This window comes from Hylobates moloch, unplaced genomic scaffold (genome assembly GCF_009828535.3).
Source record: "Hylobates moloch isolate HMO894 unplaced genomic scaffold, HMol_V3 SCAFFOLD_9, whole genome shotgun sequence".
Classification (NCBI taxonomy): Eukaryota; Metazoa; Chordata; class Mammalia; order Primates; family Hylobatidae; genus Hylobates; species Hylobates moloch.
The window spans coordinates 27,130,334-27,149,835 of record NW_026652284.1 but is presented as its reverse complement, the minus strand read 5'-3'; the positions used below and the strand labels follow the sequence as shown (position 1 = coordinate 27,149,835).

General features: G+C 40.1%; 1 protein-coding gene across 5 annotated transcripts in view; it reads right to left on the bottom strand.

The window, feature by feature from the left end:
* Window positions 1-19,502, bottom strand: part of EPB41 (erythrocyte membrane protein band 4.1) — a 227,662-nt gene that overhangs the window by 101,513 nt on the left and 106,647 nt on the right. For all 5 annotated transcript variants that reach the window (XM_032759550.2, XM_058444377.1, XM_032759535.2 and 2 more), the window contains 2 exons: window positions 18,277-18,489; window positions 14,603-14,707 (listed from right to left, as the gene is read on the bottom strand). In XM_032759550.2, the coding sequence (XP_032615441.1) occupies window positions 14,603-14,707; window positions 18,277-18,330 (159 nt within the window). In that variant the 5' untranslated portion in view covers window positions 18,331-18,489. The remainder of the gene's footprint in view (window positions 1-14,602; window positions 14,708-18,276; window positions 18,490-19,502) is intronic.

The following is a 19,502-nucleotide window of genomic DNA, read 5'->3' as shown; positions in this document are numbered from 1 at the left end:
AAAGGGACCCCGACATTTGGGTTGAATATTAGCTCCACTACTTCCTGGCTGAGTGACTTTAGGACATCTGTACCTCAGTTTCCTCATCTATAAAATGAGACATTGGTAGTACAGCCTACTTCATAGTGTTACTGTGAAGATAAAATGAGTTAATACATGTAAATATATTAGTAAACAGCAAATGCTAAGTAAGCATTGGTTATTTATATTATTCTATAAAGACTAGTAGATAGCTACAACCAGAATTAATTGACAGCATCCACATTTTATTTTCCCCCTCCAACCCTGACCTTTAGTCTCCTTCAGGTTTTTTCTTTTTCTTTTTTTTTGAGAAGGAGTCTCACTCTGTTGCCCTGGCTAGAGTGCATTGGCACAATCTCAGCTCACTGCAACCTCCGCCTCATGGTCAAGCAATTCTCCTGACTCAGCCTCCCAAGTAGCTGGGATTACAGGCGCCCGCTGCCACGCCCAGCTAATTTTTGTATTTTGTAGTAGAGATGGGGTTTTGCCAAACATGTTGGCTAGGCTGGTCTTAAACTTTTTTTTTTTTTTTTTTTTTGAGACAAGAGTTTCACTCTTGTCGCCCAGGCTGGAGTGCAATGGCACAATCTCAATTTCAGGCCACTGCAACCTCCGCCTCCCGGGTACAAGTGATTCTCCTGTCTCCGCCTCCTGAGTAGCTGGGATTACAGGTGGATGCCACCATGCCCAGCTAATTTTTGTATTTTTAGTAGAGACGGGGTTTCTCCATGTTGGTCAGGCTGGTCTCCAACTCCCGACCTCAGGTGATCTGCCCGGCTCAGCCTCCCAAAGTGCTGGGGTTATAGGCATGAGCCCCTATGCCTGGCCAAAGTTTTCTATATCAGCACAGTATTCAGTACATGGCTTGTGCCCAGTTAACGTTTACTGAATGAATAACTATTTTGTTTTCCCGAACTACTCTTGCTCACGCCGATCTTGTCCTTCACTGTTCTCCCATTCCACTTAGAATCTGCACACCACCAGGCTAGGGCTCCTCGACCCATGGTAGACAATGGAAAATAACGGCACTAGAAAAGAACCTCACCATTAACATCTTTCATAGGTCCCTTTGAGAAATGCTTAAAGACAGAAATTTCTAAATTTCTAGAATTGTTTAAAACACTTTCATGGAATATAAGATACATGTCGAAAAGTACATAAAACATAAGTATAAAGATCAATAAAATATCAAAGTGAACATATAAGAATTATAACATTACTAGCACCTCAGGAGCCCCTCTCTTGCCTCTTCCTAATCCCTCCCCTTCCCTTGTCCAAAAGATTTAAAATTGAATTTCAGTGGCATTTTATTTATTTATTTAGATAGGGTCTCGCTCTGTGGCCCAGGCTGGAGTTTAGTGACGCAATCTTAGTTCTCTGCAACCTCCGCCTCCTGGGTTCCAGCGATTCTCCTGCCTCAGCCTCCTGAGTAGCTGGGATTACAGGCGACCACCACCATGCCTGGCTAATTTTTTTGTATTGTTAGTAGAGATGGGGTTTCACCATGTTGGCCAGGCTGGTCTCGAACTCCTGGACTCAAGTGATCTGCCCACCTCGACCTCCCAAAGTGCTGAGATTACAGGTGTCAGCCACCGCACCCAGAGACAGTGGTATTTAGAAAAAAGGAGTAAGGTGTCCACTCCTCACCCTCTACCAACAAGGGTAGAGCATATGGTGACTATCCCATTTGCCCTATTGAAGGAATGGGCTTGAACACCACATTTTTAAAACTGATTATATACTACTTTGACTATTATATAATTATTACAACAGACAATAAACGTAAGAGTGGGGACTAGTTTTCTTTTATACTCCCACCACAATTAAACCAGAAAATTAATATATATAATAAATGCCACATATGATTAAATTGCTCTAAGGAATAAAAATAAGCACATGCTTGTTTCAGCCCTGTCAGAAAGGGGTGACTTGGGCGTTTTCTCCTTAGTCTTTCATTTACACTAAAGAAGGTTTTTAAAAAGTTGCTGTATTTTCAAAGGCAAAGGAAGACTTTAAAAGCACCAACTGAGTTTCATGAAACCTCTGAGAACCTTGGTTTATACCACGCAATCCAGAACTACTACCACTTTTTACCACTCTGGAGTAGATATTTCTTACCATAGAAGACTCACGTTCTCCATTATTTTAAGAGAATCTCCTTAGGTAAGCTGAAGCTGCCAAGTTCCTTCCAGGGATTCTATGAGCCATTCTGAGTCTGTGCTAGAATTTCTACTAACTTGACATAGGGAAGGCAAACGCAGTTGTGTGTCAATCATATAAAGACTCCAGGGTATAAGCTACCATGTAGAACAAATTGTTATTGCTTCAATTATCTACACCTCCAAATCAAAATCAAAAACAAAATCTTCTGGAGATAATAAAAATCAATGTGTACAAGAACAGGTACTTTTATGCTCAATTTAAATTGTTTAGTTCCCAGCATTTTAGTTAGCCAACAAATATTTGAGGAATGCTTCCATGTGCTAAGCACTGTGGTTACAAAAAAAAAAAAAGGATTAAAAACTAGCACTGGTCCTTAGGGAGCTGTCATTCTAATCAGGAGACAAAAACAGAACAATCAGTTTGTTCGAGGAGGTGTGATAATTACAATGATAAAAAATATGTGCTAGTGCTGTGATAGAGCATAGGGTATTCTGAGAGCACAGAGGACATGCACCGAAATGGTTTAGAAGTCAGTTAGGAAATGTTTCTTAATAGAATGTCTGGGGGATCTAAATGGAGTCTTGAAGGACAAATGAGTTAGCCAGGCAAAGAAGAAAACGAAGTAATCAGAAAGGCACAAAAGTATAAAAGTGACTGCAATACACCTGAGTTGCTGCATGTGGTTCAGCATAGCTAGAGCACAAAGGCAAAGAGGAGAGATGTAAAACTGAAAAGAACAGTAAGGACCAGACATGGAGGGAGAGTATTCCATGCTAAGAACTTAGACTTTATCAAGTTCTTAGCAAGCGGGAGCCATCGAAGGATTTAAAATAAAGGAGTGACATCAACTAGAGAAAGCATGACTGTAGCCAGGGTGACCAGAAAAGACGCTGTTGTTGAGAATAACTGTGGTCCAGCAGAGTATAATGGTTAAGGGAACAGGCTTTGAAGTCAGACAGTCTTGAATTCCAATCCTGCCTCACCCTCTCTACCATTTAGCAGCTGTGTAACCTTATATAACAGTGTTTCTGAGCCTCAATTTTCTCATATGTATAATTGGGATAAAACTACCATCCTCACAGAGTTATTGTGGGTTAAATTATTTGATGTATACTAAAAGCACACAGCCAGTATTCAATAAATGGTACTGATATTGATCAAAAGGGTCTGATGGGATAAAGTCTATGGGACAGAGGGAAAAAAGTAGGAGTTAAAGCTATTAGGATTTGTGACTAAGTAAATGGGATGTAGGGGAAGGATGGGCTCATGATGAGGGTTGGTAAGATATAGTGGTAAAGAATAATTCTCAAGTTGCTGGCTTGGGCAACTGGGTGGATGTGGCACTATTCACTAAAACAGGAAATGCACGAAAAGGAACAAATGTTATAAAGGAGAAAAAAATAGCAACAACAAGAAATAACCTACATGTACATCAACAATTGAATGAATAAATTGTAATATACTTAAATAGGTATATTTTTAAAGTATCTTTGGAAATCCAAGTGGAATATTTCAATAGAAAGCTGTATAAGCAGGTCTGGCACTCAGAAAAGAAATTTGGGCCAGATATACATTTGGGCACCTTCCTCATGTAGGTGGTAAATGAACCCGTTAAAGAAGATTTAAAAATCACCCAAGGAGTATGTATTAGAGTGAAAATAAACGGGGACACTTGGGGAACACTTCCATTTAAGGGATGGAGAGAGAACAAAGAGCTGAGAAGTAAATTGAGGAGAAGAGACTACAGTGGTAGGAGAAAGACAGGGAAGGCTGGTATCACAGTATCTAAAGGAACAGGAAGTTTCAAGGAGGGAGTAATTAAGATAATCAATACTGCAAAACAGACAAGTAACATGAGGATAAAACATGTCAGATTTATCTTGGTAAGAGCAGTTTCAGCAGAGCAATAAGGGCAGAAATCAAAATGCAATGAGGTGGAGGTTGCAGTAAGTCAAGATTGTACCACTGCACTCCAGCCTGGACAACAGAGTGAGACCCTGTCTCAAAAAAAAAAAAAAAATTATACAGTAATGAGAATGAACTATTGCTATTTGAAATAGCATGAATGAATCTCAAAAACATCATAATGAATGAAACCAAAGAAACCTGACCTAAGAGAAGACACTGTATGATTTTATTTATGTAAAGTTTAAAAACAGGCTAAAGTGATTGATGGTGACAGACATCAGGATGAATTAACTTTTTTTTTTTTAATTCTGTGATAAGGTCTCACTCTGTTACCCAGGCTGGAGTGCAGTGGCACAATCACGGCTCACTGCAACCTCCACCTCTCTGGCTCAAGCAATCCTCCTACCTCTGCCTCCTGAGTAGCTGGGACTACAGGTGCTCACCACCACACCTGGCTAATTTTTTTGTATTTGTAGAGACAGGGTTTCACTATGTCACCCAGGCTGGAGGAAGAAGTCACTTTTGACGGGGAGTTGGGAGGAGTAACAACTGATAAGGGGTTGGAAGTAGTGACTGGAAGGGACACAACAGGGGATTTTAGAGTTCTGATAATGTTCATTTTTCTTATCTTGGGGGCGTTTACACAGATGTGTTTGCTTTTAAAAAATTCTTTGCCTGGGCACAGTGGCTCACACCTGTAATCCCAGCACTTTGGGAGGCCCAGGCGGGCGGATCACGAGGTCAGCAGATCGAGACCATCCTGGCTAACATGGTGAAACCCCGTCTCTACTAAAAACTCAAAAAAATTGGCCGGGCGTGGTGACGGGTGCCTGTAGTACCAGCTACTCGGGAGGCTGAGGCAGGAGAATGGCATGAACCCGGGAGGCAGAGCTTGCAGTGAGCCAAGATCGAGCCACTGCACTCCAGCCTGGATGACAGAGCGAGACTCTGTCTCAAAAAAAAAAAAATTAAAAAAAAATCTTTGGGATGTATATGTATGATTTACACCTTTCTTGTGTTATGTTAAACTAATATGCAGTAAGGCAATAGAGAATAATATATGCAAACCAATTTCTCAAAGAGTATGGTTACAGCATGGAAGAAAGGGTTAGAGCTAGAGGAAAAAAGCAGGATCTTCAGATGTCCCCTAAAATAGCAATTCTGAATAATCTAGTTCTATTTGAATATTTTCAGTGGTACGGATTCTTTTTGAAGAGTCCATTTTATCAGTCATACATTGAGAATGAAATATATTAACATTTTAAGCAGAATTTAAGCTTGTGCATTAAAAAGAATCATATTCCTTCTCTGGCTTAAAAAACAAGTTTCCAAATAATACAGAGATGAAGAGCAGTAATATCCTGATATAGATCTTCATTCATTCAACTGAAGTATTACCCGTCTCCTATGGGTTCTTCTTTCAAAACACCTTCTCACAAGCGGTTTCTTCTACTTGGAATACTCTCTCCCTACTTCTTCATCTGGAAGATTCCTGACTGTCTCTTATAATTCATATCTGTTATTACCTTCTCCAGAAACCCCTTCTGACTCCCCATCTATGTGGGTGTCCATCTTACTGCTATTGCCAATCAGTCTGGGAGCTCCATGAGGAAAGAGACTGTCTTTTATAGCTCTGCCCAGCACAAGGCAGGTACTATCTGAACAATAAATGTTTATAAATGAATGAACAAAGAATAGATGAATGATGCTACTGAAGTAAACCAGGATAGATTAATAAAGTTTCAACTAGAGAAATGGCGTTTAAAGAGGTAAAATGAATAGGAGCAGATATAGTTTGGATGTGTATCCCCACCCAAATCTCATGTCAAATTGTAATCCCTAGTGTTGGAGGTGGGGCCTGGTGGGAGATGACTGGATCATGGGGGTAGATTTCCCCCTTTGGTGTTGTTCTCGTGATAAGAGTTCTCACAAGATCTGGTTGTTTCAAAGTATGTAGCATCCCACCCTCTTCCTCCTGCTCTGGCCATGTAAGACGTGCCAGCTTCCCCATAGTCTTCCGCCATGATTCTAAGTTTCCTGAGGCCTCCCCAGAAGCTGATGCCACCATGCTTCCTGTACAGCCTGCAGAACTATGAGCCAATTAAATCTCTTTTCTTTATAGGTATTTCTTTATAGCAGTGCAAGAACAGACTAACACCTTTCATATCTTCAGCAGCATTTACAACCTTAGGTCATAATGTTTTAAAACAAGAACTCCATTCCCTGAGTTAGTCATCAGCTACCCTTATATGGAGGTCCTAAAACCCCCACACATACACATAAGAGATTTATACAAATCCTTGTCCTTTGAGGTAAAAGACTTTTCTACATCTCCAGAAGTCTATCTGTCTTAACTCAAGGAATAACCATTACTTATGCTGCTGTTAGGATGTTGACTTCAAATCACTGCTCCAAGTTATGTTATAGAAACTCTAGAGCACAGGTAATTCTAGGTCTCATTCTTTAAGTACTAAGTTAAAACACAAAAAATAAAAAACAAAACCCCAAAAAACTACGTTTAAATTCACTAGAGGTGTTGACCCAAATCTCTGTAGCAAAAGACAAGATAATAAATGCAGCCTTCCTACTCTGCAAGTGTATTTACAAAATTCCCCTTCGTCTTTCTAATTTGCCAGACAATAAAGATACAACCGTGACTGCCACTTTGCCTTCAAGGCCAGTCATGAATCAATGAGAAACAATCAATCCTTTCAGATGACTATAAACTAAATTACTCATCCTCTTTATTTAATAGTCACTCCATTGGTGTTTGCTCTTTACCTGTGAAGGTGAGCAAAAGACTTCTCTTTTGACTGATGATCTTTTCAGAGCTGATTATCTGACTCTAAAGGCAAGAAAATTCATCCACACAGAAAATGGATGGAAAAAGACAATGACTATATACCATTGAATTGAATGTAGTCCTAATTTAAAATTCTCATTATTTCTCAGAAGAGCACAAGTTTTCTGCTTAGAGATGAAATTTGGAGGGAGGGGGAATTAATGTAAGTGACTTTTCTCCCAAGGAAAAAATCCTTGATTCATTAGTAAATAATTCTAAGCAGGAATGAAATATAGGAAGCAACTATTTAACTGACAATTTTGGTTCATAGTGGCAATAAATCTCTCACAGAGCTATAGAAGTTTGCTTCTGGGCTGGGCGCAGTGGCTCAGGCCTGTAATTCCAGCACTTTGCGAGGGCGAGGCAGGTGGATCACCTGAGGCCAGGAGTTCAGTACCAGCCTGACCAACATGGTGAAACCCTGTCTCCACTAAAAATACAAAAATTAGCTGGGTGTGGAGGTAGGCGCCTGTAATCCCAGCTACTTGGGAGGCTGAGGCATGAGAATCACTGGAACCTGGGAGGTGGAGGTTGCAGTGAACTAAGATGGCACCACTGCACTCCAGCCTGAAAGAAAAAGAAGTTTGCTTCTTACTGCTTTTCCACTTCTCTTGCCAGACCCTGGCAATAGGCCCATTATCATGCAGTCAGTAGGAAAAGTGAACAAGCAAGCCACTCCACATGAGGGAAAACTTTCCTCCCTGCTAATTGTACTCAATTGTCTACAAACAAAGCACAAAGCTCTTAACGACAGAAGTTACATATACAAAGGACAAATCTCTACATACACAAAAAGAAGACACCAGAGAATGGAAAGAAGAGAAAAAAGTTGTCTCTCATTGCATTATGGCTCACATTTTTTTTCTACAACATAAACTAATTCTGTAGAGGAAACAAAAAAACTACAGATGAAATGTAAAAATCAAGGAAAGGAGTAAAAAGCTAAAGAAGAAAATAACTTAGGAAGGGGCAGCAGGCAAGGAGCTACAGGAGTAAACTGACTGTGCAACTAGAGGATGTCACTCGGCCTTTACGTGCTTCAGTTTCCTCATCTATAAAATGGGAGGATGAGCCCCCAAAGCCTGTATAGCTCTATTACCTTCCGTACTTTCAGAATGGCAGAAAACTTAGATGACCATGATTTACTATGAACTTTACGGATTCAATCATTTCACAAATATCTGTGTACTTCTAGAGAAGGTCTTATCTAGAAATTTAGCTTATTGACAGTGCATATACATGGAATGATAGTGTTAAACAAAAATCATGGAAGGCCATTGTTTTGGTCTAAGCTTCTTCACTGGCTCCAACAGATCAGGCCAAACCAAAATGGAGTCACTCATACCAAATACCACATAATCAAACTGAAACCTAAAGGAAGTGGGTAGATGCTGAACAGACCAGTTTTTCCTGAAAACAGGAGATTCCAGTCTACCTGAGTCAGTTTAACATGAAAGTCCTCTCTGCTTTAGCATTTAGAAGAAAAGTAACTTGATGTAAACTAATCAGTTTTTTCCTATTACTTGGTTTCCTTATTCCTACCTTACAAAACCCACTGTTCTGCCACTGCTTATTGGAAGCCCTCATTCTATTTTGTAGAATGAAGGCTGCCTAATACATGAATCACAAATAAAAGCCAATTTGATCTTTAACTAAATTTGTTGTGATTTTATCTTTTTCCAATAGCTAAAATAAAGCCATATAGTCTTGCTAAATACAATCAATTTTAAGTAAAAGATACACTGTTCTTTTGTACATCCTACGTAAGAAAAGAACAGGTAGAATATTCAACCTGAAGGATGCTCCAGAATGCATCTCTAGATTATGACACACAAATCCTTTCTTTTAAAGGCAAGGCCTTGATTAATTGGTAATTTCATTTTAAAGCAATAATACTTTTTTTTTTTTTTTGAGGTAGGGCCTTATCCCTATCACCCAGGCAAGTGTGGTGGTGTACTCATGGCTCACTGCAGCCTTGACTTCCCAGGCTCAGGTTATCCTCCCACCTCAACCTACCGAGTAGCTGGGACTAGAAGCATGTGCCACCACACTCAATTATTATCTTTTCATTTTTGGTAGAGACAGGGTTTCACTAGTCTCAAACTCCTAGGCTCAAGTGATCCGCCTGCCTCTACATCTCAAAGTGCTGGGATTACAGGTATGAGCTACCACGCTCAGCCAATAATACTATCATAATAATAATGATAATACCTTATTTTTATTGAATGCTTACTACATGTCAGGCATGATTCTACACGCTTTCATATATAGATTGTCTCATTATCATTCCCATTTTACCAATGAGAAAACAGAAGGACAAGTAACTTATCTAACTTGCAACTAGTATGTGGCAAAGCTATTCTCTCAAGTGTAACAATATGTCCCACTCTTTCAATAAACATTTGTTGAATGCCTACCACATTCAGGCCAGGCAATATACTAAATAACATTCTTTAGGAAATCAGTCTGGTAAAAAACAGACGTGGGCCCAGAACAATAGATGAAAATCAACCCACACCAAGATATATAATTGTGAACTCTCAACTTCATAAGGACAAGAAAAAAGAAAAGATCATATTTGCTTGATTGTGTAAAGGAGGAGGGAGAGGAACAAAAGTCATAGAAAAGATCAAAAATCAAAATGGCTCTGGCCTTTTCAAGAGCAACACTGGAAACTAGAAGACAATGAAGCAATGCCTTCAAAATTCTGAGGGCAAATAATTTCAAGCCTAAAATCCTATACCCAACAAAATTCAAAATCAAATGAGAAGGCAGAATAAAGCCATCTTTTCAGACATGTAATGTCTCAAAAACGATTACATCCCATGTACCATTTCTGAGGAGTAGCACTCTATCAAAACACAAAGAAAAGCAAGGATAGAGGAAACAGGAGAAACATCACAGGAAAGAGGCAAAGCACATCCCCAGGATGACAGTGATGGGAGATACCGGGGACAGCTGCGTAAAAAACAGACCGTGATACCCATCCAGCCTAGACAACTGTGACTTAAGAGACCAGCAGTATTTTTTTTTTTGAGACGGGATCTCGCTCTGTTTCCCAAGCTGGAGTGCAATGGCGTGACCTCAGCTCCCTGCAACCTCTGCCTCTTGGGTTCAAGCGATTCTCATGCCTCAGCCTCCCGCGTAGCTGGGATTACAGGCGTGTGCCACCATGCCTAGCTAATTTTTGTATTTTCAGCAGAGATGTGGTTTCACAATGTTGGCCAGGCTGGTTACAAACTCAGGTGATCCACCCAGTTCAGCCTCCCAAAGTGCTGGGATTACAGGCATGAGCCACCACATCCAGCCAAGAGACAGCATATTAAGGAAGGCCTGCCATCACTAAGGTGTTTTTGCTACTGTACTGACCCTTTAACTTGACAATTCTAAGGTGAATCTTCCCCAGATTCATTTTTGTACAAGATTTACCTGGGCCATGGGCTAATGAAGTTCCTACTTTCCCTTCCATGCTCTGCTTCTTGGATCAGCTAAGGACTCTCGTTTTAATTAAAAATAAAAATTAAACGGTGGCTCACGCCTGTAATCCCAGCACTTTGGGAGGCCGAGGCGGGCGGATCACGAGGTCAGGAGATCAAGACCATCCTGGCTAACACAGTGAAACCCCGTCTCGACTAAAAATACAAAAAATTAGCCGGGCGAGGTGGCGGGCGCCTGTAGTCCCAGCTACACGGGAGGCTGAGGCAGGAGAATGGCGTGAACCCGGGAGGCGGAGCCTGCAGTGAGCCGAGATCACGCCACTGCACTCCAGCCTGGGTGAAAGAGCGAGACTCCGTCTCAAAAATAAATAAATAAATAAATAAAAATTAAAATTAAAATTAAAAAAAACAACACCACCACCACTCTGTTTTGACTTACTTCTGAGCTGGAGGTTGACCATGATAAAATTAGAAGCATAAAATATAGAGTAGCCCATTCCCTTTGACGATGTTCCCACTGGATGTCCTATAAGAACCTGGTCCATACAGACCTGCCGATGCCCTGACTATGATAAGGTCAATTTTTCCCAGGATTCACTTGCCCACTGACTTCCCCAGTGGGGCTCTTACAAACTATCAGGGAAGACGAAGCCAGATTATGATTCAGAGGTGCCAATTTTTCTTTTCCAAAAATACTTACAGGGACAATAATGCCCTTTTCTTACACAGCCAGTTTTGTACTTTGTTATTAAGCTTTTATATTAAGCACTTTTAACAACACTTTACACATAAATATATAAGTGAACATAAATAAAGCAATTTAACATTTGCTCGTTAAAAACTAATTACCGTTGGGTGCAGTGACTCACGCCTGTAATCCCAGCACTTTGGGAGGCCAAGGCGGGTGAATCGCCTAAGGTCAGGAGTTCGAGACCAGCCTGGTCAACATGGTGAAACCCCATCTCTACTAAAAATACAAAAAATTAGCCAGGCATGGTGATGCATGCCTGTAATCCCAGCTAATTGGGAGGCCGAGGCAGGAGAATCGCTTGAGCCCAGGAGGCGGAGATTGCAGTGAGCAGAAATCACACCATTGCAATCCATACTGGGTGACAAGAGTGAAGCTCCATCTCAAACAAACAAAAACTAATTACAATAGTGGCAAAGCACAGTGGGTCATGCCTGTAATTTAGCACTTTGGGAGGCTGAGGCAGGAAGATTGCTTGAGCCCAAGAGTTCAAGACCAGCCTGAGCAACATAGTGAGGCCTTGGCTCTACAAAATATAAAAATTTAAAAATTGGCCAAGCATGGTGGTGTGTGCCTGTGGTCCCAGCTACTTGGAAGACTGAGGTGGGAGGATCGCTTGAGCCTGGAAAGCAGAGACTGCAGTGAGCCAAGATCACACCACTGCACTCTAGCATAGGCAACTGAGTGAGACTCTGTCTCAAAAAAACAAAAAGTGAAAACCACTATAAAGAAAATAAACTTGGCCGAGCGCGGTGGCTCACGCTTGTAATCCCAGCACTTTGGGAGGCCGAGGCGGGCGGATCACGAGGTCAGGAGATCGAGACCATGGTGAAACCCCGTCTCTACTAAAAATACAAAAAATTAGCCGGGCGTGGTGGCGGGCGCCTGTAGTCCCAGGTACTCGGAGAGGCTGAGGCAGGAGAATGGCGTGAACCTGGGAGGCGGAGCTTGCAGTGAGCCGAGATTGCGCCACTGCACTCCAGCCTGGGCGACAGAGCGAGACTCCGTCTCAAAAAAAAAAAAAAAAAAAGAAAATAAACTTGGTGACAGGACAGAATATAAATCCCAACAATGGTGAAAAGTTTTCAGTGTAACTGAAAATTTTTGTCCCAACGTGGGCCCTAGAAGCTCAACTGTAAGCAGAAATTATTTCTTCTGCTGAATGGCTTTAGATGAGCCAGCTTCTAGAAATGTAAGTATGCTTAGATCACAGAAAAAAAATTTCCAGCCATATTAAACATGTACGTACTTGGTGACTTTACATGCCAAATTAAAGAATCCTTAATCATTCTCAAATCAATCTGGGTTGTTTTTTTCCCCACAATGTAACCATTCAATTTCTGGGAATCAAAATTATCTCACTGAGCTTACATAAAACACTTTTCAGAGTATTTCCCTTGATTCATGGGAGAATTTTCGTTTTTTTTTTTTGAGATGGAGTCTCGCTCTGTTGCCCAGGCTGGAGCGCAGTGGCACAATCTCGGCTCACTGCAAGCTCCGCCTCCCAGGCTCACGCCATTCTCCTGCCTCAGTCTCCCAAGTAGCTGGGACTACAGGCGCCCGCCACCACGCCCAGCTAATTTTTTGTATTTTTAGTAGAGACAGGGTTTCACTGTGTTAGCCAGGATGGTCTTGATCTCCTGACCTCGTGATCCACCCGCCTCAGCCTCCCAAAGTGCTGGGATTACAGGCGTGAGCCACCACGCCCTGCCAATTCATGGGACAATTTTTTAGCTCACAGTTGTAGAAAGTTTTTCACTGTAGTTTTGAGGGCATTGTTTTGTTTTTAAATTAACTTCAATGTTCCCTTACCAATGGGAAATAGTGGTTTCAATTAAGGCTAGACTTTTTAAAATTATTCATTGAAAAATAATAGTTGTATATATTTATGGGGCAGAAAGTGATGTTATGATTTTTTAATACAATGTGAAATGATTAAATCAAATGAATCAAACTATCCATCATCTCAAATACTTGACCTTGTGATGAGAACATTTGAGATTTACTCTCTTTGTGATATTGAAATGTATAGTACTCAAATATTAGCTATATTTACCAGTACAAGCTAGTTTGAGCCCTAAGGGAGACAAAGTAAAGGTTAAGTCTTTAAAGAATAATATTAATCTAGTGCTCAAACATAGTTCTGTTTAAGTTAGTAGTCATTCATAGAAGGAACAAATTTTTGTAAACAACTAGGTATATTCTACAAATAGATTTTGTTTAGGCAAACGATAATTCCACGTCTTCTAGTTTGCATTATCTAACTCACACAACCTAATCTACAATTTGCAGATGTTAAAGGCTGCTGCCCTTCAACTTTTCTTAATAAACTGAAATCATCTTGGAGAAAGGATGAACTTAAATGGCTTAAATTCAGTGTCTACAAGACTTTCTCCAGGATCCCCCACTTTACACCCACCCCCCAACCTGGCCGTACACCTCTCCAGATTCATCTGTTACTCTATTCCTCATATCCTATGTTCAGCCAGGCTAGATGGCTTTCAGTTCCTGAAATGTCAGTCTCTCAACTCCAGGTCTTACACAAGCCATTCTCTCTCCACCTCACTTGCTCATTTTATCCTTCAGGTCTCTCTTAGCTAAGGCATCACCTCCCCAGAGGAGACTTCCCGGGCCATACTCTCCCCTGACAACCTGTATTTCCTTTTGTATAGCACTCATCAAACCCGTAATTAATGTTATCTTCATGATAAACTGGAAGTTCCAGAGGGCAGGGACCATGTCTACCTTATTCACAGCTGCAGCCATATCATCTAGTACAGCACCTGCAAATACTTGTTAAACTGGACTAAAGCTTTCATCATTAGATTTATGTTAAATATTTGCAATTTTCAATTAATTGGCCAGGAAATAATTCAAGTGTTCTGAGGTAAATACCTGCCTTTTAACCTTTCTTCTCTCCTCCAAGTCCATTCTTTTACTTCCTTCAAAAGTTAACAACTGGTTTCCTTTTAGGTTGGAGGAAATGTCAGATTCATCGTTATGACTGTTTCAGTAATATTGGGATTTTATTCTGTTTCATAATGCTGCTTTCAAATTATAATTATATATTATAATTATATTTAATTATAATATCTCATTATAATATTAATAACAGATCATCCAATCAACAAATATTGTTATAAACCTCCTATGCATTAGATACAATACCAATTGCATAATATATTAAGTTATTGACATCTACAGTACTTGCTAATCAGTGCATCATACCTCTTTACTTTCCTTGCCTTTTAAAAACATACAATATATACTTTATTTCAACGATGAAAGAATACACCAGCAATGGTCTTTCCTTTAAAATGTTAATTCTAGAAGAAAAATAGCAGGAAAATCTAAGAAATAAGAGTAGACAGGCATAACTCTAAGAACACTGGCTTAGAGAAGCAGGTATAGATACATTCTTAAAAACAAAAGAATTAAAACAAATTTTTTGTCAGCTTCTTAAATTGCAAGCAGTCTCCTCACCTTAGAGGTTGCGCTATCCCAAATGGCTAGACCAAAATAGTCTTCTTCCAAAAGATTGAGATGCTCGCATACTCGTTTAAGCAAATCTTGTCCCTTAGCATGTTTCTGCAAAGATATACGTGTCTTAGTTGAGTTGAGGTTTCTTCTTCTTTTATTTTTTTCCCAAAAGAGATGGGGATTCACTCTGTTGCCCAGGCTGGAGTGCAGTGGCCTGATCATAGCTCACTGCAGCCTCAACCTCCTGGGCTCAAGTGATCTTCCCACCTCAGCCTCCAGAGTAGCTAGGACTACAGATGTGCACCACCATGCCCGATTAATTTTTAAAATTTTTTGTAGAGAGAGTCTCAATATGTTGCCCGGGCTGGTTTTGAACTCCCAGGCTAAAGTGAGGTTTCTTCTTATTTCTACATCTATCATGAAATAAAATAAAATGTCACTTTCCGATTTCTTCTTTCATCTTTGGTTACCAACAAACTTTCAGGTGGCTACATAGTTTAAGCAGAAAGTATGATTTATAAAATTCCTGTTCTTCAATTTGTCAGTTTACATATGTAATACAAATATACTAGTTTGGAAATTGTGTTACAATTCAAAGCAAAATTCTACCTTCCTTCCATCTCATATTCCCCATCTCCATCCTACACATCACATTCTTTATTTTTGGTGCAATATATCCTGTAGCAGGCTATGAGCAACTGTCAGTTACCGTGACTACTTAAATTACTGAATCAACTGTCCAGAGTGACATTTAATTGTGGCTGTGGAAATCATTAGACTCTATCATTTTCAGACCAAATGTCCCAAAGAAAATGAGCTATGCCTCAACTCCCTACAATCTCTTTCAGAAAAATGAATAAAGTAAAATTCTAGATAGCCAACAGACACTACCTGTTGGAGTGGCTCCTTCAGTGGTGCTAGGAATCATTTTCTTAATGTTTCTTAACCCAGAAAGTCAAACCATTCCCAAATTTGGGTTCTTTTACTCCTACTTATAGGAAGAAAATAACCTAACTTAAAGACTGGGATTTAGTCAGAAAGTCCTGGCTCCTCCATTTACTGGCTAAACAAGCTGAGTAGATTCAATTAACTTTTCTGAACATTAGTTTGCTCAGCTGTGAAATGATAAGAATATTTACACTCATCCTACCTCTTTATTGGAATTGTTTAAAAATAATCAAATACGTGAATGTCTTCTGAGAAATATATATGAAAATACTTCAAAAAATTAGAATCATTTTTTGGGCAAACATATATGACATGTCCTCCTCTCAATGAGATGAGTTATTTTTAATGACTATTAATAATTCACATAAATGTTCATTCACTGTCAGTCTTAACTCATCCGTATCAGATCATTTTCTTCTTTTTTCTCCCATGTTTTCATTCTAAATGACAGAAGATGATTTGAAAATGCTTCATGTATTTTCCCTAATCCCTTATTCATAATTCTAAAATCCAAATGGCAAATTTTGACTTGAACTGTAAAGAGGCTATTTATAATCTTCATTTATTCATCTCAGAATGAATCTTCATATATTTTACCATAGAAATACTATGTTTGATCATGTGGGTGCTGCTACAGACACTGCTGGATGTATTATAAAATATGCCGAATATGTACTTATTCCCTTGCTAAACTCCAAAATATTCTGAATTCTAGTTTTTGTTTTGTTTTGTTTTGAGACGGAGTCTCACTCTGTCGCCAGGCTGGAGTGCAGTGGTGTGATCTCGGCTCACTGCAACCTCCACCTCCCAGGTTCAAGCGATTCTCCTGCCTCAGCCTCCCAAGCAGCTGGGACTACAGGTGCGTGCCACCACACCCAGCTAATTTTTGTATTTTTAGTACAGACAGGGTTTCACCATGTTGGTCAGTATGGTCTCGATTTCTTGACCTCGTGATCCGCCTGCCTCGGCCTCCCAAAGTCCTGGGATTACAGGCGTGAGCCACCGTGCCCAGCCTCAAAATATTCTGAATTCTAAAACACATCTGTCCCCAAGGGCTTCATATATAAGAGATCTTGGTCTGAATGGGAAGAATAGGTGTAAAATAGCTTTCCCCATCTCTAAATTAGTTAGTGCAAGAAGCAGAAAAAGCAGACCCTGAGTCTCTAGTTAGGTGTATAGTACCTGTTTCAAAGTACAATTACATCTTTCTTGATTTCCTTCTCAAACTTAGAGAAGACCTATTAGTAAATACAGCGTAATATTTTAGATGATTTGTGATTGAAGATATTTGCATTTGCACATAAATAATGTGATTAAGAAATAAGGCTTGGTGTGGTGGCTCATGCCTATAATCTTAGCACTTTGGGAGGCTGGGGCAGGCAGATCGCTTGAGCCTGGGAGCTCAAGAGTAACCTGGGCAACATGGTGAGAACCCGTCTCTACAAAAAAAAAAAAAAATTAGCCAGGTGTGATGGTACGTGCCTGTAGTCCCAGCTACTTAGGAGGCTGAGGTGGGAGGATCACCTGAGCCCAGGAGGTTGAGGCTGCAGTGAGCTGTCACTGCGCCACTGCACTTCAACCTGGGCAACAAAGCAAGACCCTGTCTCAAATAAATAAACAAACAAATAAATAAATAAATAAATAATCTGTTGCACATATATGTGAATTATACACTTTGTCAATAAAAGCTGTTACTAGTAACAATTACAATTGCTTATATATCAAGCATATCATAATAAACAACTATTGTTCTAGTTTGAAAAATATATAGTTAGTAGATTTTTTTAAATTTCAACTTGCTCTGGCCAGGCGTGGTGGCTCAAGCCTGTAATTCCAGCACTTTGGGAGGCCGAGGCAGGCGGACCACGAGGTCAGGAGATCGAGACCAGCCTGGCTAACACGGTGAAACCCCGTCTCTACTAAAAACACAAAAAATTAGCCGGGCGTGGTGGCGGGCGCCTGTAGTCCCAGCTACTCTGGAGGCTGAGGCAGGAGAATGGCGTGAACCCGGGAGGCGGAGCTTGCAGTGAGCCGAGATTGCACCACTGCACCCTAGCCTGGGCGACAGAGCGAGACTCCGTCTCACAAAAAAAAAAAAAAAAAAAAAAAAAATGTCAACTTGCCCTGAAGGAGCAAAAAGAGTAACTGAATAACTCTGATATTTTTCTTCAATCCTGATTCAATCACTTATTCTTTCAGAAAATAGAAAATTTTAAGAAATGGCATTTACTGGACTTAAAGACTTACTCATCATCTTCCCATAATCCCACCTCCAGAAAATCACCATTAATACTTCCATCCACAGAAATAATCATTAGAGGCCGGGCGCAGTGGCTCATGCCTGTAATCCCAGCAATTTGGGAGGCCGAGATGGGCAGATCACTTGAGGCCAGGAGTTCAAGACCAGCCTGGCCAATATGGTAAAACCTGTCTCCACTAAAAATACAAAAAATTAGCCCAGCGTGGTGGCGCATGGCTGTAATCCCAGCTACTCAGGAGGCTGAGACAGGAGAATCACTTGAACATGGGAGTTGGGGGCTACAGTGAGCCAAGATCATGCCACTGCACTCCAGCCTGAGTGAAAGAGCAAAACTCTGTCTCAAAAAAAAAAAAAGAAAAAAGAAATAATCACTAAAGTGAGTCTTATTGTGGGCAAAATCACCACTCACCCAACTCTAGATGAAACAACCTGTAAGAGTTCTGATTGTTGGAAATGAAAACATACTCACCTCCACAACACATTCATAAACTGTGTCATCCAACAAAGAAACCTTGCAGTGCATGTTCCTGTGTTTTCTGATTGGTTTTTGGGAAGCCTTTAATTCTCTTTCTGCTTTTGATTCAGGGCTTTCTTCTTTTACTTCTATTTTGGAGCACTCTTCAAGTCCTTCTCCCTCCTTAGTTTCAAAATCTGGATCTTCTCTGAGTTCTTCCTGAGCAGGCTACATATCCATGATATCGCCAAGTCAGTAATAAAGACGTTTCACAAAACATGCTGTATATGCTTTTACCTATAATAATCTTACCAATAAATGCATGAACTAAAACAAATATAGGTGACATTAATATTAAATAATTATTTTTCTATAAAAAAAATATGATCCCCCAAATGACTTAAAGACTTTGCTATTATTAAAACTTCTCTGGTAGAATCCCATCAAACCAATAAATGAAGGTTTCAGGTAAACCAGAGGGATACCAATCCATTGCTCTCAGCATTATATATTCTTCCTGACCAAGCCATTACATGGTTATTATTAAAGTTTAACAAAAACGTTATTGTCTCTGCCCATGCTCCTCAATTTTAGCAAGGTAGCCTTACAAACTGCAAAATAAGATGTGACTTGTTACATATTCTAAATTTTAAATTAATTTTAATTCTAAGAGAAATGCCTGGGACCAATTTTATATCATTAAGCAAACATGTAGTAGGCTAAAAATTTTAACTACCAGTTAACGCCTTTCTACCCAATATTAATCATGTTAAATGCAAAGAAGATTCAACGAAGGAAGAGTTTCCTGGTACAATCTTAAATTATCCCCAAATAATAACCGATAAGTAGGATAACATTTTTGGCATACATTTTTTTTTCGAGACGGAGTCTCGCTCTGTAGCCCAGGCTGGAGTGCAGTGATGCGATCTCGGCTCACTGCAAGCTCCGCCTCCAGGGTTCAAGCGATTCTCCTGCCTCGGCCTCCTGAGTAGCTGGGACTACAGGCGCCCGCCACCATGCCCAGCTGATTTTTTTGTACTTTTAGTAGAGACAGGGTTTCACCATGTTAGCCAGGATGGTTTCGATCTCCTAACCTCATGATCTGCCCGCCTCGGCCTCCCAAAGTGCTAGGATTACAGGCGTGAGCAACCGTGCCTGGCCGGCATACATTTTTACTTTTACTTTCAACACAACAAAACTACTGACATATTTTTATCTAAACCCGACTAATTATTTTCTTT